General features: G+C 47.1%; 11 protein-coding genes across 11 annotated transcripts; 6 read left to right on the plus strand and 5 right to left on the minus strand.

Annotated features, from left to right (window-relative positions):
• Nucleotides 1–355: 355 nt before the first annotated feature.
• N7520_007440 (uncharacterized protein) lies at nt 356–585 on the plus strand (the record flags this gene model as incomplete). The annotated part of the gene is made up of 2 exons (XM_057141374.1): nt 356–422; nt 464–585. 2 exons carry the CDS (start codon nt 356–358, stop codon nt 583–585), a joined length of 189 nt encoding a protein of 62 aa, XP_056995380.1.
• A 459-nt stretch (nt 586–1044) lies between these two features.
• N7520_007441 (uncharacterized protein) lies at nt 1045–2956 on the minus strand (the record flags this gene model as incomplete). Its single annotated transcript, XM_057141375.1, has 2 exons — nt 1045–2588; nt 2647–2956. The coding sequence occupies 2 exons, from the start codon at nt 2954–2956 to the stop codon at nt 1045–1047; spliced, it is 1854 nt and encodes a 617-aa protein (XP_056995381.1).
• Nucleotides 2957–3683: 727 nt separating this feature from the next.
• N7520_007442 (uncharacterized protein) lies at nt 3684–4354 on the plus strand (the record flags this gene model as incomplete). Its single annotated transcript, XM_057141376.1, has 3 exons — nt 3684–3773; nt 3855–4232; nt 4271–4354. The coding sequence occupies 3 exons, from the start codon at nt 3684–3686 to the stop codon at nt 4352–4354; spliced, it is 552 nt and encodes a 183-aa protein (XP_056995382.1).
• A 690-nt stretch (nt 4355–5044) lies between these two features.
• On the plus strand, nt 5045–6181 carry N7520_007443 (alpha/beta fold hydrolase; the record flags this gene model as incomplete). Its single annotated transcript, XM_057141377.1, has 2 exons — nt 5045–5456; nt 5571–6181. 2 exons carry the CDS (start codon nt 5045–5047, stop codon nt 6179–6181), a joined length of 1023 nt encoding a protein of 340 aa, XP_056995383.1.
• A 395-nt stretch (nt 6182–6576) lies between these two features.
• N7520_007444 (adaptor protein STE50) lies at nt 6577–8186 on the minus strand (the record flags this gene model as incomplete). Its single annotated transcript, XM_057141378.1, has 3 exons — nt 6577–7643; nt 7697–7858; nt 7916–8186. The coding sequence occupies 3 exons, from the start codon at nt 8184–8186 to the stop codon at nt 6577–6579; spliced, it is 1500 nt and encodes a 499-aa protein (XP_056995384.1).
• A 1496-nt stretch (nt 8187–9682) lies between these two features.
• N7520_007445 (uncharacterized protein) lies at nt 9683–10162 on the plus strand (the record flags this gene model as incomplete). The annotated part of the gene is made up of 1 exon (XM_057141379.1): nt 9683–10162. One exon carries the CDS (start codon nt 9683–9685, stop codon nt 10160–10162), a length of 480 nt encoding a protein of 159 aa, XP_056995385.1.
• Nucleotides 10163–13124: 2962 nt separating this feature from the next.
• On the minus strand, nt 13125–14350 carry N7520_007446 (alpha/beta hydrolase; the record flags this gene model as incomplete). The annotated part of the gene is made up of 3 exons (XM_057141380.1): nt 13125–13290; nt 13350–14118; nt 14197–14350. 3 exons carry the CDS (start codon nt 14348–14350, stop codon nt 13125–13127), a joined length of 1089 nt encoding a protein of 362 aa, XP_056995386.1.
• Nucleotides 14351–14748: 398 nt separating this feature from the next.
• Nucleotides 14749–15657, plus strand: N7520_007447 (SDR family NAD(P)-dependent oxidoreductase; the record flags this gene model as incomplete). The annotated part of the gene is made up of 2 exons (XM_057141381.1): nt 14749–15369; nt 15418–15657. The coding sequence occupies 2 exons, from the start codon at nt 14749–14751 to the stop codon at nt 15655–15657; spliced, it is 861 nt and encodes a 286-aa protein (XP_056995387.1).
• A 407-nt stretch (nt 15658–16064) lies between these two features.
• Nucleotides 16065–16529, plus strand: N7520_007448 (uncharacterized protein; the record flags this gene model as incomplete). Its single annotated transcript, XM_057141382.1, has 1 exon — nt 16065–16529. The coding sequence occupies one exon, from the start codon at nt 16065–16067 to the stop codon at nt 16527–16529; it is 465 nt and encodes a 154-aa protein (XP_056995388.1).
• Nucleotides 16530–17018: 489 nt separating this feature from the next.
• On the minus strand, nt 17019–18496 carry N7520_007449 (TLC domain-containing protein; the record flags this gene model as incomplete). Its single annotated transcript, XM_057141383.1, has 3 exons — nt 17019–17492; nt 17550–18287; nt 18374–18496. 3 exons carry the CDS (start codon nt 18494–18496, stop codon nt 17019–17021), a joined length of 1335 nt encoding a protein of 444 aa, XP_056995389.1.
• Nucleotides 18497–19862: 1366 nt separating this feature from the next.
• N7520_007450 (uncharacterized protein) lies at nt 19863–21200 on the minus strand (the record flags this gene model as incomplete). Its single annotated transcript, XM_057141384.1, has 1 exon — nt 19863–21200. One exon carries the CDS (start codon nt 21198–21200, stop codon nt 19863–19865), a length of 1338 nt encoding a protein of 445 aa, XP_056995390.1.
• Nucleotides 21201–21856: the final 656 nt, after the last annotated feature.

The raw sequence follows: 21856 nt of genomic DNA on the forward strand, positions 1-21856 counted from the left end.
GATGATAACTACATTAAGTCCGAATTCTTTTTTGCTGTTCGTATTTTGTTTTCTACACATATGTATCGTATCACTGGTAGCTCACAACAAACTAGAGCCAAATCCATCCCGCTTATGACGCTTATGTACGATTTGGGGGCCACACTTGACCAGCACTTGAGAATCTTACATGAATCATAGATACCTAATATGGAAATAATAAGAATTAGCTTAGATGTAGCAATTATACATAAGCTGCAGATTACCTAGAAATTCATCCAACTCTTCACCTCTTTCTGCTTCACTCTACAACACCAATCAATACCTCCCAGGTTTTGCCACGCCATTCCAAACTTGACGATCAAAATTTACCACAATGAAGCTCTTTGATGTGTTCCTCCCTCCGACAATCGTTGTCCTGGCTATGGCCGACTCTGTCGCTGGTATGCTTTCACGATTGGAAGAGATGACCAGGCTACTTAAGATGTCGGTATCGGTTTCCGCGGCTATATTGAGAGAAACACCAGCTTCGAAATGGAGAAGGAGAGTGGCCGTAGAGGCATGATATACTTTCCGAGGACCTGTACTGTGAAGCGGGATGATTGAATGAATTATGAACATGGATGATCAAAAGGTATGTTTTGCTATACTCGATACCTGACACACGGAGAAAGCTTGCCATTCACTTGATAGTGATGTTGGGTTGAAGAAAATGATCGCTAATAATGGCCGCAGCAAACTCTTCCACGGGACATATCAAGACGATGACCCTCTACAGATTGGATTAGTTGCATGAATTGGCAAATGGGATACTTGGGGGGACAAAAATATGATAGTGTATATTACTTGAGTAATGACAACAGGTCTTAAGATGGAAAGATAAGCCTTCGAATTATGAAATAATGCATAATAGAATGAACTTCGGAATTCAAAAATTCAACGTAATAGGGGTATAATGATGAAGTAAAACAGACACGGAACCAGCAATAGGAAAATGAACATTTGAAGTTCAGGACCGACAAGGACAAACACCAAGTGAACGTAAGAGATCGGTTGAAAGTAATATCACGATTTGCGCACAATCTTGAGTAATGGTGCGATCCGAGCCCGCTTGCTTAGACCAACGCGTAATGGAACATTGCTAGTCGATGAGATGGGACTATGCTTCGGTGGTCCTTTCCTAGTGTTCGTGCTGTTGCCAGTGATTGGGGTGCTTGGGATATGATCCGGTTTTTGAGGAGTTTGTGGAAGTGCCTCGTGTGGGCCGTTGTTCTGGGGCACTTGATGGTCTGCTTGGGGTTGATCCAAGTCATCTGCTTCAACTGGCTTCGTTTCATCCTTTGAATCAGAGACTTCATCAGCTAAAGTCAGATTGGAATTCGACACTCCGCTTTCTGACGCGGGAGCCTGCTCAAGAGCTTGTACTGGGGCAGCTTCTGGGGTTTCCTCTGATGGCTTCTTCCGTTTGCGACCGCGTTTCTTGGGGGCGGGCTTGTCACCGGATTTTGCAGTGTTGGAGCTTCCCTCGGTAGAGGCGGTCGGATCTGGTTGTGGTGCTCCAAATTTATCAGAGTCTGCGATGGCTGAATTTGGGACTGTTTCGCTTTGTTCTTGCGTCTCAGTCTCAAGAGGCCGGCAGTCCACACAAATTACATCGTCATCGTCATCAGTATCTGGTACCCGGGACTTTTGCTTTGCCGCCACCGCTGCCTTTGTCCGCTTGGTCTTTTTCTTTTTCGGTTCTTTGGTAGCCAAGTCGCCGGTATTATCAAACATATTTGGGTTGTTTATCTTGCCGGTAGCGGAGCTAAGCTCACCAACAGCTGTTTGGCCATCAGCCCCAGGTGCGACATCTCCAGATGTAATGCCATTTTCCGGGATACATTCGTTGGAAATTTCCGTAGGGTCAGGCTGAGGAGAACGTCCTGGCGATTTCCTTTGAGTTGGCTTACTCGGACTGGGCCCAAGATCTCCAATGGCGAGTTCATCATCGTCATCATCCTCAGGAAGAAGCTGTTTCGTTTGGCGAGCACATTTCACGGCCGAGGAGACTTGCACATATACAGCTGGCAAAGCAAGCTCATCATACGTGCTTGCCGGGGAATTTTGCAGAGAGACAAGACCAGACCTCGTACTGTCATCATTGGTCTGGTTCAACCCTGGCGATGCCATAGATGACAATGGTTCAGTATCATGTGGCGAGCACGCCATCAATTGCATTGGCTGAGGGACCTGTAAGGTCTTATTCGATGAGACCCCAGGTAAATTTCCAACAGTATGGATCGACGAGGAACCTGTGAATCCGTGCGATGGTGAATCGAAATGAGTTGATGCAGCTGGTGCGCTATAATCGTAAGCGGGCGCAACGCCCGGTGCAAGAAGCTGCGTCGCCTCATACGGAGCATTTTGAGGCATTTCGTTATACGCGAATCGATCGTGTGCCATTGTATTCATCTGCTGATGCTGATATGGCTGCAGGGCCGGGAATGATCCTGGTTGGGAGATTTCGCTAGGATAATGGGTCGCGGTGGAAGGAAGATCCTGGGCAGCACTGGATTGATCTTCGAATAATCGTTCTTGTGCAATTCCAATCTCTGTCATCATTGCGCCTATGCGGGCATTAGTATGACTACCGATAAATGAGGAGAAAATCGACATTTGACGCACGAATTGATCCACCCCCACCTTCGTTGGCTGAAGGGATCCATCTTTCCTCACGCTGCTGTTGAGAAGAAGTGGATTCTCCGTGTGTTCCTTGTGATTGCAGGAACTGATCGAAGTTGACATTTAATTGGGGTCCTGGGAAGCTTTCGGTGGCCGTGTGCTCAGTCGGGTAGGTTTCTTGCGCCGCGGCATAGTCGTAATGTTGGACAATTGGGTATTCGGGGCCCGGAAGAGGACCAGGAGAAACCGGGCAGTCATCCTCAACCAGAGGTTCCTCTTCATCAGAGTCCTGAATGACCCGATTCCAACTCATTTCGAACAATGCAATGAGAGTGGGAAAATGCGGGCTTATCGAGCGCGTTTGCATAAACACGTAGACACGTGACGATAAGCAAGTATAGACCAAGAGGTACAAGCGGTGTTCCTCTAAGTATCTTAGGCCAAATGTTTATAACTTGCGTGGAGATCGAGGATAATTAGGACATACACTATATTGATATTAGCAGAAATCCTTGAATTATCTTTCGTCATCGCGGAGCTTGTTAAGCGTGCATTGTTCTTGTTAATCCCTGGGTTGAACTTCCGACTTATTCTGTTAATATTCAATTGTTATTGTTCTTATCCAAATTTCAAGTTATTTAAGAATAAGTTCATGCGATTGGTCAAACAATATGGTTCTTGTATACGTACATGTGCCTTTGTTCCTACAAATGTGCATTGAATTGCATGTTGAATTTTGAGTGTCTTTCTTTAATACATCCTATTCAGCTTTCAAATGTTGTGATATGTATAGTGATATCTTTCAGTCTTTCAAAAATCTCGTATTCAATACATAGATCAACCCTGTCTTTTATTCTCCAATACAACTTGAATCATTGCACATGTGCTATTGGAATTGGCTATAAAAGCTGCCATCGCCCCGAGTCTGAGAACCTTGGAAAGTTTATATCCAACGGAAACATTCAAATCTCGGACCATTCAGACCTGACAAAATTTGAAAACGATCCACAAGATCGGTGAGTATCTAGGAATAAACCTGCATGTCCATCGAGCTCAACAATCAAAACCAGAAAACACTGCAAGATGGAAAACTTCCAGCAAGCCGGCGCAAAGCGCTAAAGATGCCTCAGGTGCGCTGAAGACAGCTGTCTCATAACCATATCACCCCTCACCCTCGGGATTTTCCAGCAAAAAGGCTAAAAATCCTCCAGGAGCCAATCCCCCTCCAAAAAGAATACCACACGCGAGTCTTCCAAGTCAAATTATCCCCCCAAGCCGCTTTCTATAAGGTGAAGGCCAAGCTAGGGGATGGTGTCGATGAGTGGGAGGGAATCATCGGACCAGGTATGATGTTTATTGAGGCAATTGCACGAACAGAAGACACTAACTTGCCATATTCCTCTCAGCTGGCCAAAGCCGCGTATGATGAGTGCTATGACCCCGAGGGACTGAAGTGTGTCTTTGTAGAAAATATTCAAAATGACGAGACAATGGAATTTATGCGAGATTCCATCTACCCTGAGTGGAATAAGGTAGACTTCGAGGCTCCACGCAAATCTTTTGACAGGCTCTTTTGGGCACGAGGATTGGTAAGGTTGTCGTTTACATTTTATTAAGTTCTTTCAAGAGAGGGACGAGACGTGTTGCGAAGATTGTTAACTGGATGAAGGACTCCAGGTTTCACTTACGGTTTGATATTCAAGCCCTATGAAACCCGCAAATAACACAATGAAATCCCCGCTTTCTGAACGATATCATACCTTTTTTTTGGCAATTGCTCAACGTATCCTCCAAATTACTCTTGTGCACCCTGACCCGTATGCAGGAATATACCCATGGCTCCGACAATCGCACCCTACAATATCACCCTTTCAAATGTTTACATCTACAGATACTGATGATATACAACTAAAGTCTACCGTAGCTAAAGCGGTAGTTACTCAATTAGGTACACGAGTAGACACTGGAGTAGAAACACTTGACGCTACAAAGTAATCTCAGAAAGTGAATACACTGGAGGCTATTCGGGTAGACTGTCCACCGTAGAAAGCACATTTGGTCGGGTACAAGGTTGACTACAAACCATGGGTACGTATGTTCCTGATCGGGTTAGGCAGGGAGTACAAGAGTAATTGAGGGAGTATGAGGAGAAATTTCCATATTTATACCTAAATTTTCATTCAAAATCGAAGACTTTACTTTATGACCCGATAACTCTGGATGTAAATATAGTCATGTGATGAATGACGGTTCCATGTAAGCGCTAAAAGGCCCCAGGCAACGATCTCACCTTTGACGATATCAAACTATTACAACTACCTAGACAGTCACCAAAAATATTATTCAATATAATTTGCGGTTTGGGACGACACCAAGGGGGGACCTAAAGATCCAGCTCATCATGTCAGATTCTCTCAGTCTGATTTCTAGCTCCCGCTTCCACCGCCGTGTGACTCTCGAAACAGAAAATGGCCCATTGACAGTCTCTTTCGCCGATATTGGCTGCATCACCGGGCCCGCAGTGATGTTCCTGCCAGGAATGTTTGCCTCGCGGTATGTCGGCATCCCTTTGCACCCAATTGCAGAGCATGCTGGAGTACGTTTACTCGTCGTCGACCGACCAGGCATGGGCGCATCGACTGATGTCCCACTCAATCGAAGACTAGCCACTTGGATCGACTTGTTCCCGCGCCTGTTGGCGTATCTTGGCATTACCCGTATCAGCCTTATCGCACATAGCGCTGGGACGGTGTATCTGCTTAATACGTGGGCGCAATGTCGTGAGCTTTTGAACCCAGACTTTACTTTATTAGGTAATTATTCGGCCCCTGTTCTTCTCCGTGTGGGAAAGAAAAAGAAAAGAACCGAATACAGAGAATCAAAGTGAGGAAGAATTACCAAGTGGTTAACTTAATTACTACTTATAGCGCCCTGGGTTGACCCCGACTACTCGCGCGTTACGGTGATGCAAATGGCACAGTATATACCAGCCAAAGCATTTACACTCTGGCATCGTATTCCGCGATTCTTCGTCACTCAGGCTGGCCCCGTAGTGGCGTCAAGTGGCGCTTTGCTTCGCCAGATGTCACCAAAAAGTGGGGTGGCAACAGAGGAGAACAGCTCATTTCTCGAGGACTATGGAATATCACGGACGGAACAGGCGGAGCTCTTCCGCCTCGCCATTCCCTTTATGTGGGAAGAGAATACAGTAGGCGCTAATAGCGAGGCTCTTCAATGTCTCCGGAAGAGCGATGGTTGTGACTGGGGAGCCTGCTCGGACTATGCCCAATGTGCGCAGGTCTTGGCTGCCCGCGAGCAGTCCATGGATGGCCAAGCTAGTCTGCGTGTGTATTTTGCTGCGACGGATGCCTTGGTGGGTAGTCGGGGACAAAGATATTTTGAACAGTGTTGGCAGGCACCAGGTGTCGAAGCCATTGATTTTATCTACACAACGGTGGATAAATCAGATCATGATACCGTGATGCAGTCGGGAGAAGTATGGGGCGCGATATTCGCTGCCATGAGTGGGCGCCAATGAGTTATAAAACATACGAATCCTTTGTCCTGGCATGTGAAACAAAGCTGTACATATCAGATAGAGTGTATTGACATTCAAAACTCAACCTCTAGTGATAAAAATCTAAAGGGAATAAAAGGCTAATGCACGATGCAAGATCGTAAATGCAGAAGAAGGTCTGGTAGGACAACCTACAAAACAACAAGCGCCAAACTCTCCAATAAATGCGGAGCAGTCTCGAGTATTCTTGGGAGACCAGAAAGCAGAGCAAGCAGGCCTTAACAAGACCGTAAGAATGAATGAAAAAGAAAAATGTGATAAAATAGAATCATTCATGCAAAGTTGTTCAAAGTAACCGGGTATCTCAAGCTTGAGCAACAGACAAAAATGCATGCATCGAGGCTTTCAGTCCTGTGTTACAGAACGCCTCCTGGTAGATTGATCTGTCCCGATCTCCCACCTTCAAACCCGGCACTGTTGGGAGCCGAGCCTGGAGCCGCTGTATAAGGATTGTCAGGGTGAATTTTTCGCAACATAAACATCGGCTTCCGACCCTCTCTCTCAAGTTGCTTAAAGAGTAAGAGTGGTTTCTCATCCAATCCTAGGCATCGTTCTTGGTCACCATAGACAATGTAAAGTGCGTAATCTTTGGGGTCGTGGTGAATATTGTACTTCCTCAGTGCAGCAGGCAGAACTTTATAACAAGGGTCTTCCCAGGAGACGCGGAATGATTTGAATATCTCCACACTTGCAGGACCAGCGCCAGCACCAGCGCCAGATCGAGGATCAACTCGCGAGGCAGAGGACGGGGTTTCCGTTCGAGCAGAAGGCGGTTGACTGGGCGTGTGTCGGTCTACTCGAGATGACGCTCTTGGGGTTTCCTCGGGATGGTCATGCATCATGCGACTGGCAGTGGAATTAGGTTGGGAGTAGGATCGAGAGTTGAGGGTTTGGTGTTGGGTGGTATGCGCATTCGGGGAGGTTGGTGACGGGACGCCTGGAGAATGTTGTAAACCACTGTTCATCGAAGCGGTCAAGTGGGAAGAGGCAGCCAGGGCCGCAGAAGACGGATCAAGGTTTCCATCATGGTAGTGCCTACCTTCATAAACGGAAGGTGGGATATATGTTGGTGAGTTGTTTTTAGGGGTGGCTCCACCGTAGGCGCGCTTGGAGAAGGCTCTGACCAGTTTCGATGAAGAGTGATTGTCTGTGAGGGTGATTTGAGAAGGTGATACGAGAGTAGCGCTATCATGGTGATTGTCCCTGTGAGTTTCCGTTGTGGAAGGAGGGGGTAATGGTTGTGATCGGTCTTTGGCCATCTTAATCATGGGAAGAATCTCTTCTCGTAGTCGCCGGTACTCGTCCGCAAGTCGACGCAGCTCTCCCTCGACTGAATAGATTTTCTGGTCTCGAATCTGAATGGAATGAATTAAACGCGCGATATCTTCCTGTGTGGCGTTTTCATTCATGCTCTGATCCGCCGCTGTATTGACTAGGTTAGCAAGAAGGACAAGTATCGTGATAGAGAGATCGTACAGAGTGGGATATAATGATCGACGTCGAGAGGAACGTTCTGTCTGACTTTGATTTCGTAGACACTCTTAAGAATTGTTAAACGATGGCCCACGCTGGTGATTCCCATTTCTTTCAGCTCATCGTGCCTCAATGCGATGAGTGCCTCTCCTACAATTCCATTTTCTGCAAAGGTGCAATATCAGCATCAAGTTGGCCACTGTTCGGACAAAAGTCAGTTACCTCGAAATATTCCACAGTACTGCAGTAACCCTAGAGATGTCATGAATTCTGAACATTCATCTGCTGTCCATTCGGAGATAATTGCCCGGGGAGTGCGGGGGACGTCGCCAGGGTAGCCGAATTTCGTCGGGGTATGTTCGGACGAAGGAATATCGGAGTCAATAGGAGAAGCCTCAGAGTCTGTTTGAAGGTGCGGGGATGTAAACACGCTGCGCTCATACTCGTCATCAGCATCGGAGTCTGCGTCGTGATAGGAGGTGTGGAGAGACATGGTGGCACGGAGTTTCCAGGGTCAGGGGAACAGAATTTAAGCTGAATCAATATACACTGGCGCCTATGCTGCCACTAGGCCAGAAGATTGCCGAGCGTGCGAGGTGGGCGAGAGCGCGGCTTGGGGAGGATATGCGACAAAGGATCAAGCTCATGGGAGTGCGACTTGATCGTCGAACGCGAGAAGGAAGGCTCGAACGTGACAGGCGCACATAGACCTCTCAAAAATTTGACAGATGGATCGGACAGGATTTTGGTGCCTGACAAGACACATCCAATTTGGAATGAAGGCCTTTTGCAATGATTAGGCGCCCGAGAGTCCAGCTGGTAGGCGCGGGAGCCAGAGCGGGGAAAGCTGTCCGGCGCGAAGAGGTGACCCCAAAGAAAGATTCAATAAACTCTGAATATTTCTATGGTCAAGATCTCAGGTAGAGAGTCCAACGGGCGACCGAGTAGTGGAGATATCATGAATCGAGTCCAAGGGATTCAGGACTAAAGATGAAGCGTCGCGGGACAATCAATTGGCACGTGACTGGGCCTGGACCCGTGCATATAGTACGTAGGGAAAGACCAACTGAGATGCAGAACGAATAGAGTGAATGGATAACTTCTGTTGATTTTTTGGCGTCATATATTTATTTAATACTAATAAATCACCTACCTAGTTATCTATAACTATAGAAAAGTGAAGTATATTATAGTTATATTGTATTGCATTCACCGCCCGTGCCCTATGCCGATTGGCCTAAAGAGATTCCGATTCCGATCGAGGAGGGATTGACTCTTCTCATTCCATTGTACATCAATTGATATTCACTGCCTCTTTATGTGATTACCAGATCCATTCCTACGTGTGCAATGGGCTCATCTATTTGACCCGTTTTCTTCCTGGCCGACCCTATTCCCTCCTTCTCCTCCCGGATCGCATCAACTACACCTCCGCATCTGCAAGCCGTTTTGCGCCTGGAACGCAGCTTTTACAAACGAGCTTCAATCAACCAAACTAAGGTCAGTTACTGTCAGTTACTGTCAGTTGCTACTAAGCGATGACAAAATTCCTCTTTGAACCCTGTTGCAGGGGCATACTTGCCACAACGCTAACTCCGCTCGCTGCACTGACAGGCCGGACCGCGGAACCTTCGTCATTCTCCATATCCACTTTTTCGCGCACTGGAACACACTCCTTTCCAGCCCTGCGAGTACCTAAATCATAATCTACTTTTTCGAACGAAAAGTTTGTTCTACAAGGGGCAGGATCCCCTTTTCTTTCCATTGATCTTCGCCGCGACTCCCGAATCGAGTTGGAGCAGGCCCCGGCGCATACGATATACACACAGTCGTGACCCTGAGACTTCTTGGTAGACATCTGTGTGAAGTGACCTGAGCTTTATCCAAAGCTTTTCCTTGTCATTAGGACTTTGGTTCATTCCAAATACACGACAGATCACATTGAACACTCCCCGGTGGGCCTGAACCCCACCAAAAGCTCTCCACACCATGCCTTCCTCTACCCCCGATGCGCTCGAGTCCGACCTCCTCACAAAACTATCTGCCACATCTGCTCTCGAAGACCTCCAGGAATCCTTACTTGGTTCCCTACATCGCGTAGGTTGGACCGAGCGGATCACTTCCCTCGCCACCGAACTCCTCCGCGCCGGCCGCTGTGAGACTTTCGACGATGTGATGGAAGCAGTAATCGCCTCTGCGGAAGGCCGAAGTCACCCGGCACTTGGCTCAAAAAACTCAGAGAAAAGCGACGCTTCGACGAATGGAGCCAAAGAGGGAAAAGCCAACGGTACAAAGAAGGGCGGGTCAGACGACAAAAAATCGGATGCCCCGTACGATCCACTGAAGTATATTGAAGAAGTGGACGTTCGAATCCCGGAAAATGTGGTGGATGAGGGAGTCCGTGGATTAAAGGACATACTACGGGATATGGTTGACCTGGAAGATGAGACGAACGGGGACAAGAAATGACCCGTTCTGCGCTCCAGGGATTTGAGATACGAGACTGCATTGCGGATATTCATATTATTTACTTTTATCCTCTTCTGCGGAGTATTGACATAGTTCGAGAATGGCTTTGACATCAGATTCGGCATGTCCATCTACGATCTTTGGCGTGTCATATCCCTAAATAGACAATTGCATTGCGCTGGGGACGTTCATTCCCCCAAAGAACATGATAAAAATTGAAGATTTAATTATACGTTATGCTAATATCAGTTATTAGAGCAATTCGACTCTGTGTGTAGTTTCTACGATAAAAGCTGACCACGAGATAATCAACTTAATCTGAATCCCTTTCCTATGCTTTCGGATATAGCATACGAGCCAGACTTCGCATTTTACTATATAAAGATGACTGGCTTAAGCATTGGAGGGCATGGAAGAATTAAGTCTGCTCAATATTAGGCTGTTTAAACAGTAAAAGTGAACGCTGGGTGATTCGTTCCCAGCTCATCAAACGTCTTGATATGACTCTTCTCCCACTGCTTGAGCCGACATCCGCAGCCTTGGCCCGGTTTCGAGCGATAAAGTAAAGATCAAAAGCACATACTGTGGCAATGAGAGTGCACAGACAGCCGATGGTCGCCAACATTCCCTCGAGATACCGCGGTTTATGTGTGTAAGTGTAGCTCACGGCAAGGCCACCGCACGTGCGATCTGTCCAAGGGCATTTTGAACCGGAATGACCAAAGTACGCCTGTAAATTCCGACAGTATATATAAAAAGTAATGTGAGAGTGAGCGGCACCAATGAGAAAGTACTGAAGCTGATCAGATAGAGAGTAAACATTCTTGGACCCTTGAGACTGGCAATTCCAGCCATAATCGAGAATTCAATTGCTGAAATCACAGCTAATCCAATGATAAGTGGACCATGGAGCTGGAGCCGGTCACTAAGGTAGCAAAGAGGTTCACGCAGAAGAAATCGAGAATGCAAACCGGGAATGTGTGCAGCTGGCTTTCCACGGCGCTGAACCCGCACCCATAATCGAGCGTTGGGAGGAAATTGCTTTCCTGATGATGAGCAGATAACACGGAAGTGAGCGGTGATCATGCCGTATGTTTCTGGAAAGCGGAAAATAGTCATTGCTTCTTTTATACTGCTTGGTCTGTCGACTGTATTTCCGGCTTGTTGTGTGTGGACGATACAGATCTCTTTCTCTTCTGCAGAACAATACTTTTTCGCTTTCGATGGAGATGATGGATAAAAGCATAGAATTATTGGACCAAAAATGATGGGGAATATCCCTTCGATCAGGAAAAGTAGCTGCCATGATTTGAAGATGGACGAGTAAATGTTATGCTGGTCAATTCATTGAAAGCACTAGCAAGTGCACCAAAGGATATCCATAGTCCTTTTCTCACAGCCATCTCTTCTTTTGTATACCACATCGTCAGAAAGACAATGTTGACTTGGGTCAGTCCTTCGGAAACTCCAATTAGAAAATGCATATCCCCCAGGCAATGTTGGCGAATCCAAGTAAAATGCATACCTTGACAAATCGGATGAGTAGATCAGATCACCAACAGGCTGGCAGACTATAGACCCGACATGGAACATGGAAACAAGAGCCGAGAACTGGATGGCAGAGAGGTGGTTGTCTTCCTTGGATCCAGAAAGTTTAGCATTTCCGATATCAGCACGATCCATAGATGTAAAGATCTGGTTAAGGGCACATATAGGTAGGACTAGGACATCAATATTCCGTAAGATCTTTCGATCAAAAGCACGCTGCTCTTCTGTCAGCACCGGAATCACCTGTTGCTCTGGAGATTTCATCTTTTCGATAGCACCTGAATGAGTCAAGTGGTTATAATCATTATCAGCCTTATAATTTCGGCTGAGGCCATACTTTGTTTCTGTGTATCTGTATGGACGTCAATCTAGATACGTGATTCTTCAAACATGTGACGAATATCAGGAATGAACCCCGGGCTTACCAATGTCCTTCGCATTCCAATGAAGATTATTTATAACACAGTACCTAGATTTCACATTACTCCTGGGCATGTTTCGGACTTCTGCAATCCAATTGTATTTATTGGGGAGTCAAATCTGCAGAAGTTGTACCCTGAATCGCACGGTTTCACTGGCGTTTCTGAGTCTAGTGACCACGTCCTGTATTTCCCCACATGCAGCCCCCGGTGTTCCACGTCCGGGTAGAGCCGTCTTGAAAGAAAGCTTGGCTCTATCACCGACCTCAGCAGACATTGCACACTCCGGAAACCATGTGTGGGATTCAAATGCTGATAATCGTCTTTCTATGTATAGATATCTGATAATCCTGCCCTGCCTATTGACTCACTCCAACGTAGATCTAACATGAAAACAAAACACCTTAGACTCATTCCAAGTTCAACATTAGGACAGTCTCGTCCTCCGCGTAGCTCATGAGTATGGCTAACTGGAAATACCCCTGCATGGGTTGTGCAGCCAAAAACCGATTTTCTTCCTATCTATAATTTCCACGAAATTACTATAGTTCCAAAGGCTTACCAGGCATTTGGGTTGAGAATTCAATGGCGTCAACTGTGCTCCTTACCGGAACTCTTTATTGTCGAGAAGCTGATACTGATACATTCTATGCTAAGGCGCGGGGACGGGCTGTTGATCGTACTCTGCATAGTCGATATGGACTAACCACGCGTCTCAAAAGGCGTCGTGTGCAGCTGTTTCCACTTCTTATCTTCATGTTGTACCTGGTGTCTCTCACCAGGAAGAGTTGATGGTAGGCTATGGCATATCGTTTCAAGATGCATTGAAAAGGATTAAGGGTATTTAGAGTTTGACAGTAGTCTTTGATATTAGGTTGGCTATATTCTCCGACGTGTAACTGAAATTTTTATCAAATCACTTGATTTTCCTATTATATCAAAGTTATATAGGGCATGGGAAACCTCACCGGGTTCAGACTTCCTAGCTAATTACCTTAATCGGTTTTAATTTCCCAAGCTCCAGCCTTAGGATTACCCAAAGCCCAGGATATTCCATCACTCATAACTTCATCCCACTTTTTACTCGCCTTTTCCAGTGCGTTTCCGTGTCGCCGGAATGAATGAGGAAGACCGCGGAAAACAGTAACATTGGTAGGGACCCTGAACACGGACGGGATGTCAGCACTCAAACACAACCGCAAAGAATTTGTACAACTTGCCCGCTATCATTAAGTAGCTTGGAGTAAAAAAGTGCCTCATCTCGCAGGGGATCTCTCCCAGCAATTCCGAAAGTTGTAGGAGGCAAATTCTTAACCTCCTCCGCAGTAGCATTCCCAGGATTCATCCTGAGATCACGACTTGCGTCCTCAGCAAGTGGCAATTCCAGCATCTTCATGAAGAATTCAAGCCGACTCATCGGAAGGATAGGTGCATCGGCACATTGCACAAGACTTGACAGCTCAGGACTGCGCAGTAATTCCTTCCGTGCACCATAGTACTCCAAACTTACAAGACACGGAATCATCAGCACCTGGCCTCTGATCTTGGGACAGGCTGCCAGAAGTTTATTGTCACCTCGAAGCTGTGCAAGGGCTAGAGAGGCTGTCAACTGTCCACCGGCAGATATACCGCCCACAACAACCTGGTCAGCGAGACCACCTAGTGCAGCAATATTCTCATGCACCCAGACGAAGGCGTCTTCCACATCGTTCCAAGCGGTCGGGTATGGGTGCTCCGGAGTGTGGCGGTAGTTGACATTGAACACAGCAACGGGGGTGCCCTTTTCTTGTCGTGAGACTACGATTCGGGAGCAAATCGCGTCTTCGGAGGCGAGGGTTCCAAAGATGTAGCCCCCTCCGTGGATGTGGATGTACAATGGAAGTGGCTGGGAAAGTGGAATTCCCAATGGACGGTAGATGCGTGCTTCCAGAGCTGCACCGTCACGAGTAGGCACTGTGTGATCATGGAATTGGACCTTAGAGCTGAGTCCTGAGTTTAGGAAATGTTCGTTCATTTGTAATGGATACAGATTTCTGTGCGATGATAGGAACATTCACAATCACTTACCTTGATCAATCATAGACTGTGCTGCCAGTTCCTCACGACCTTTGTTCACCAAGTCCCTCAATTGCTTCGGTGCGAGCTCGGGTATTTTGGGCAAAGAGGGCTCGAGTGCCAACCACTCAGCGCTGGGCACACCATACTCAGTGAAATCAGCCATTTACAAGGTAATTTATTGTATCTCGCGAAGTCAAGGTAGAGTGTATATTCGTGGCAGAGTCGTAGCACAAAATGCGGGGGCTTCAGCGCAATGTCACTGACTCGCCGATCAACAGATGGGCCACGCCATCGGCCAGTTGTTCACCCGAAACCCTATAAGCCTGTTCCATAGTATTGCGTTGTTTGAACCCAATCGAGTCTTTTGTCAGCCTTCTTTCTCCTACAGCTACCTACCAGACCTCGGTTCGGCTATAAGGGGGTAGCCCCGCAGTCCAGCCAAATTGGGGAAATCGCGGTTCTTCCGGTATGCAAGTAATATCAATGAACGGAGTGTTTATATGTAGACAAAAAAGTTAGATCTTTTAGTCTTCGGATATATCTAAAGTCAAAATACCAACCATGGGTGCCAACATACCGACCGAGCCTCCTTCCCGCTCTTTAGAAGGCAAAGTAGCCATCGTGACAGGCGCAGGATGCCTAGGCGATGGAATTGGTAATGGCCGCGCAATTTCAATTCTTCTAGCCAACGATGGCTGTGACGTGGTCTGCGTCGATTTGAACTTGGAGTGGGCGAACAAAACTGTCGAGATGATTGGATCCCAGCCCAACCGTGGACGAGCAGTTTCCTTCCAAGCAGACGTCACATGTGAAAAGGACTGTGAAGCAGCAGTGCGACTAGCAGTCGAAAAATTTGGCCATCTTGATATTCTGATCAATAATGTCGGGATCGGCGGCGCGGCGGGAACGGCTGTTGATGTTGATATGGGAGAGTGGGCGAAGAGCATGGAGATCAACGTCGGGAGTATGGTCAAAATGAGCAAATATGCGATACCGGAGATGACTCGAAACGAGGGGGAGCTCAAAGGAAGTATCGTGAATATGGGCAGTGTTGCTGGACTGAAGGGTGGCACGCCTCATCTGCTATATCCGACTGCAAAAGGAGCCGTGGTTAATCTGACACGTGCGATGGCTGCACATCACGCTTTGGAGGGTATCAGAGTTAACTGTGTCTGTCCAGGTGTAAGTTGATCATTTTATTGCACTGGTTCTTGGCTGACTTTTCATAAGATGCTGTACACACCCATGATGTATGTGAATGGCATGAGCCAAGAGGTTCGGGAGGCTCGCAGGAACCGTAGTTTATTGAGGACAGAGGGAAATGGATGGGATTGTGCTGGAGCTGTAGTGTTTCTTGCAGGTCCTCATGCTCGATGGATGACAGGAGTGATTCTTCCGGTTGATGCTGGGGTAACGGCAGCAGTGGGGATTGAATTGCCCAAGAAAGCCAGCGTCAACGCTCCGTCTTGAATGGACTGAAGCAAAGAAGATATCATTCATAAGACATAAATTATCGTCTTCAGATATGCTTCAAACAAATTTGTCAAATTAAACCAGTCAATGTTAAATGTCTTGAGTGTCATCTCCTATATCTTCCAAAAACTCTGAGTAGACAGCCGGAGGAAGACATATCTCCATCACAACCAATTACATCATATTTCAAATTCGTCTACATCTACAGCTACTTGCCTACTAGTCTACAGTCTAGACTAATTCTCGCTTCACCACCATAATTATTCGCATCCAAGCACGTTATCAATACCTAGGCGCTCCCATCCACACGGCTTCCAACCCTCCCTGTGCGATGACCATACCAGCCTTCCGAGCAGTTACTACACTATCAATCTACAAGTCTCATATATGCACCAGATGGAGCAATGTGTGAACTCAATTCTAATCTCTTCATCACCCTCTATCTGATTTTGCACAACCACCCATATCGCACTTTGCGCATGTACACCTTTTCCGTGGATAGTGGCCAGCTGCCCCACGATACCCCGATTGAGGATGTTCCATTTTCCATCAAACAAGAGCTTTTGCCTCGCCAGCCTGTTGATTACGCGATTGAGATTGGACCTTATGACTTAGTCACACTAGCCTTAGGCGTCAGAAAAGTGAATAGAAACCTTCAGATCACTTGGGCGCGTGATGTTGATGCATATGAGCCCGGCCACCCATTCAGTCGATTGACCCGGAAATTCCCAAATAAGGAAAATACATGTTGCATAATTGTGGTGATTAAACGCCAGACTGCGGAGGCTGCTAAAGAGTGGCGTCGACGGAAAGAACGTTTTGAAGAATCGCTACAACTAGAACGACAACAACAAGAACAACAAGACTAGGAGGACAAAGCAGCCAGGGAATGTGCTCATATTGAAGCCCAGAGTTCAAGCTAGTTTGTACATATCTTCCAGAGCCACTACGTGATCTACTTGCTTATTCCAATCTTGGCAACTCATCACGTGGAAATCATTGATATATTCGTTCAATGGCATCAGTCCAGACAGAAACGTACAGGGTGTAAAAGTTTATGAGAACAAGAAGAGAACTGAGTGGAAAACAGACTGTGCACGAATCGAATAGAAAGATCCACACCAATAATAAACACCCAAACCACATCCCAATGCACCCGAAGTTCTAAGCAGCCGATTCGAAGGCTCACTCGAAACACAAACACCATGTCGGAGTCGTCCAATTCTTCATGCATAATTATAAACAAGGGACTTTCTGGTTGCCCAAGAACCCGTGAGAAGACAAATAAAGGTGACAGGTGGAGAAAAGTCTCCCCAAAATACATGGGAGACTTGACCGTATGTGAGACATTCTAGTCCTCACGCTTTTCGGCTGCGGGTCCTGGGACCACGCTGCTCAGGGGCAGGCTCACCGTTCAGAAGGACCTGCGGAGCTTGGTTCTCCTGCTTGGCGAACTCGGTACCAGTCGCGAGGGTAGCCTTGGTCTGGACCTCAACCTCGACTTCTTCTTCGGTCTCATCGTCACTGCGTTCGTCCTTTGTGACGCTGTTGAAAATATAGTTGGCTAAAATGCGCAGGATCAAGTACAACCAGAACAGGTTGACAGCCTGAAGACTGGCAAGCAGACCAAAGGTAATGTACTGACTGATCCAGCACTTGTACTGCTCAGTCTCCCAGTTGAGCTCGAAAGGACCCACGGTACGGAACTCGGTCAGAATAGCCCAAAGAATCTTCAGGTTCAGCACGTGGCGTAGGTAGACCCACATGCCAACGAATACTGCAAAGTATGGAATTGTAATGTATGCATCAAGATAGTTCAGCGTCTTGGAGGTCTAGATCAGTTGGGTCAGCATGTATTCTTTGTATTCTTTTTGTTTGCTTCCACATACCGCCAAGAAAAAGTCCGAGACGTCATGGGTGATGTACACCGCCAAACCGATGTATGTGAAGTGGAAGCGGTAGCTCAGAGCAATCAGCGCCAAGGTGATAATATGGTGTCCGACCAGCTCCTTGAAATCCTTACGAGGCTTCTCAAGCTGAAGCATGAGTACAATAGCCTGCTGCGCCCAGTAACTCGCCTCGAGAAGGTAGTAAGCTTTGAACAGCGCCTCGTGCTCGCGGTGAGGGAAGTTCTCAAACATCGCCGTGGTGTTGAAATACCAAATATCCGACCGCTTCATGACGTACAACCCGAACGGACCAAAGACACCAAAGTAGATCGCCGTGTAGACCTGCTCCATGAAGCGGGCCGTCTTGCCTTTTCCACGGATACCGCAGAAGGCCGCAAGAGGTCGGATCAGCTGCTGCATGATGAATTCGCGCGTGAACGAGAGCACGATGGTGTAGAACGCCACGAAGGCGATATCCTTCTTGCCCTTTCCGTACATGATCGGACCTCCGGGGACCTTAGGTGGCTGCTGGTAGGAAAGGAAGATGGCACTGTGCATGGGATTGGACGGGGTCGGGTTAATGGCGTAGAGCGACAGTAGGAAGATCATGATGATCAGCGGCAACAGCCAGGTGTACTTGAGGCAGGTGTCGGCGAAACGATGGAGCAACGAGCGATTGCGACGACGCTTTGTGTGGGATTTGGTTGTGGACTTTTCGGACAAGTGATTCTCGAATCGCTAGATGCGCAGATAGAGCATGTTAGCGCGCCGACTTGGGGTTTTCGGCGTGGTGACTAATTCGGAGGGTATATTGAATTACATACCTTGCCCATATCGGGAGAGGAGGGCTCGATCGGGCTGATGTCGTTCATGGTGGACATCGCAGGCGCACTGGTATCGCCGCGGATGTCCACGCCCAGATTGGACCTACCACGAGGGCGAACCATTGTGGTGGATTTTGGTTCCAAAGTGTTGAGTTGTCGGAAGAACGAAGTTGAATGTTCTGAAGATCGGGACTCCACGACTCACGTGCCGGGAAGGGAAAACGGAAAGAGAAACGAGAACGATGGGACTAAGAGCCACTTTTTAGATTTCCGCGCGAACTAATTAATAACAGATTTGCGTCTTGGCAACATCGGTAGAAGTTCAAGTTCCTCCGACTTCCGAATCTTTGTTACGCCCCCTTTTTCCCTCTCTTTTGCTCTTTTTTTTCTCTGCAATTTTTTGTTACTCCACTCGGTTTCCATATCCGGGATTCCAATGTCACCATAGAACGAATATGTTACTTGAACATCAAGCTCTAACGTAATTACCTTTCCTCGTAGAATTATAACAATTTGCCAATTCGGCTGCTATGGCAATGTTCGGTCCGAGAAAACCCAAATTGGTTTGCGGGGCGCGCTAGAGATTCAATGTATTAGTGCCGGTTATACTCACGATGACGAAAGAGGTTCCAAAAATGTGCGTCCCGTATACACTCAAGTGCTGCATAAATCAACAGCTGTATATAAATCAACAGCTGTATATTTATGCATGGTATCTCTTCCATACAATATCCACTGCAAACCTCTGGGGAGGTTGCAAGGCTGTTTCAAATGTTTGATCGTGAGAAATTGTTTACTTGGAAGTCACCGCACAATTGAGCCTCTAAGATCTGATTGGCTCGGGCCCTCAGAGCGGAAATCAAGGTCGATCCACCGCCTCTGGCAGATAGGGGCCGACTGGTCAATATCTACCTCTCTATTACTTGGGTACACCACAGACTTTTTGGACATACGTTCGAAACCACCACCAATTTTTGCGCTATCTCCTTCAACTTCATTTTTCTTCTCTTCTCTTTTCTCTCTCATTTTTTCCTTTCTATCCCGCTAATTATGAATTTGGGGAGACCTTTGACCATTGGATTAAAACGGTACGAAAGAAGGTAGAATACTGGATTGGATACCCAGTAGGAGACCGAAGAGAAGACTAAGTAGGAGACTGAGTAGGAGATATAGTAGGAGGTGAGTTCTAACACCTAAGTAGGCGCCGCGCTTTTTGCGCGGCGGAAAGCCTCTAATAACAAACAACAAACCGACCCGGCTGTCAAACGGGCAGCTGCATCTGCTCAGTGCAAGGGCCTAGATGATTGAACGAGGCTTCAATGCGCCGTACTCCGTACAATTTTTCTTTTTTTACATTTATTTAGGTATGCAGGTAACAAATTGAAAGAACATATAGTCTGGAGGGCATGAGGGGTAATTCATGATCGAAAAATTCTTCTAAATATAGTTGGCATATTCTCATCACAATCATTGAAGCCGCGAAGTGAACTCACGTCAGAGTTGCAAGACCCGAGCTATCGACATTCCCATAGATCCACTGACTGAAATTACTAGGAGCGGCTTGGTTACAGGGAATTCCAGAGTCCTTCTGCCCAAGGATATTCGTGCACTGGAACAATTCGTGCTGAATGTCGGTGTCATAGTAAGGAAGACCGAGACTGGCATTCACGCTGGTGATGTTCACATTTTCAAAAGTGATGTTGGGGCACGGGCGTTCGTCAGAGCAGTAAATGGACGACGCGATGTTAAACCGAGACGTGCCGTGGATGTTTTGCCATTTGACGTCCTCAATTTGCAGTGTCGAGGTGTTGCAGCCCTTGTTGGTTCCAGCCGAGTAAACGCACTGTGACATCTGAATGGGAAGCCCGACATTTTCCATTTCGAAATTGCGGAAGGTGATGTTCTTGACGAGGCCAGTTCCACCGCCGCCCCAGTCCCCATTACTGGGAGTGTAGATTCGAGTGCCTTGCCAGGTCTTGATATAGGCACCATCCATTGAGTTTTTGATTTTCACATTCTCAAAGGTGGTGTTGATGTTGTAGTCGGGCATGTTTGGGTATTGGCCGATGGATCCAATGGTGATTCCAGTACCGCCTTCGCAGTAAATATTTCTGGCGAGCAAGTTGGTCGTATTTCCTTTGGCTGCGATACAGTCGTCACCGTTGATGATGGTGGCATTTTCCACGAGAAGAGAATCACTCCTCCAGGAGTCGTAGCCGTCGGTGTTCATTGTGCCCCATTTGCTGTTGCTGGTGGCGTTGACAAATAGGTTGGTCACCGAGACGTTCTTGCTGTCCCAGACAAATGTGGCCCAGAATTGCGGCTGGATGATCCGCAATCCATCGACAAGAAGGTTGGTTGAGTTGTAGAAAGTGATACTCATGGGCCGTCCTGGCTGGTTCGACTCATTTCTGTTGGCATTGTACCAAGCTTGGCCCTGGCCGTTGTAAAATCCACCCTCGCCGTAGAAATTCACATTTGTACCGCCAAAAAGCCACGCTGTGACTTGGTCCTGCAAGACAACACTGTACGAATGAGTTCTCCAGTACGGAAGGTTGGTGGAGAAGCGTAGTTCACCCCGCAGATGAACATCGCAATTCAGCAGATTGGTTGTGTTCAGAACAGTATTGACATGGAAGACACTTTTGGAGAAGATGACCGTACCATTTGTGCCGCACATGTCAAAGGCTTGCTGGATGGAGGGAGAATCATCCACAGCTTGTCCATGGTGAACCAGTGATTCAGGATACAAGACACATGTTGTCCCTTCATTGACAACCCAGGCCTTCACCAAGGTGACCCAAAGTGCAAAAGACCATAGCTTCATGGCAGGCTTTTCTCAGACAGAGTCTTCACTGTTTTCCGTTTGTGTAAAGTCAAAACTGCAGAAAAGGACATCCTATATATACTCGGTCGATCAGGTACATGAGGTATTTTCCCCAATTTCCCACACCCCACGCAGGGAGGAATACTGCTACATCTGACATCATATCACCACCTTAGTCGGATCAAGCCGTGGAAATGGGGACGAATATCAGGATGTCCATACTGTCAGAAAGGCGGCAATTGAACACAAGGTTCGAAAGCCGACTATGGTGGGGTGGTTAGGTCGGGACTTCCCCGAGTGATATTTCCCATGGGGATATGAGCCACGGTCCGCTTACTGGCCAAGGTTTTTCGATGCCAAAAAGGCTAGGTGTAGGAATATCACTTACTTCAAGGCCGCATTTGGTATTCACGGTGGTGATCCTTATATCATCATTGTATTCCTCAAGATTATCGGCTTCATGGATGTCCCCACCTCGGTTCGGATCTGCTTGAAGCGGAGTGGAAAGTCGAAGGTGCGTATTTGTATACGACATTTCCCAAGGTAAAAGGGAAAATGAGATACCTAGGTAGTTGTCATTTAGGTTTTACTGTCTCCCCATATTCTTCATATCCTTGACGAGTTAGTTACAGACTGGCCCTGCTGTTTTTGGTCAG

This window comes from Penicillium odoratum (assembly GCF_028828045.1).
Source record: "Penicillium odoratum strain IBT 22623 chromosome Unknown utg000005l_segment0_segment0, whole genome shotgun sequence".
NCBI lineage: Eukaryota > Fungi > Ascomycota > Eurotiomycetes > Eurotiales > Aspergillaceae > Penicillium > Penicillium odoratum.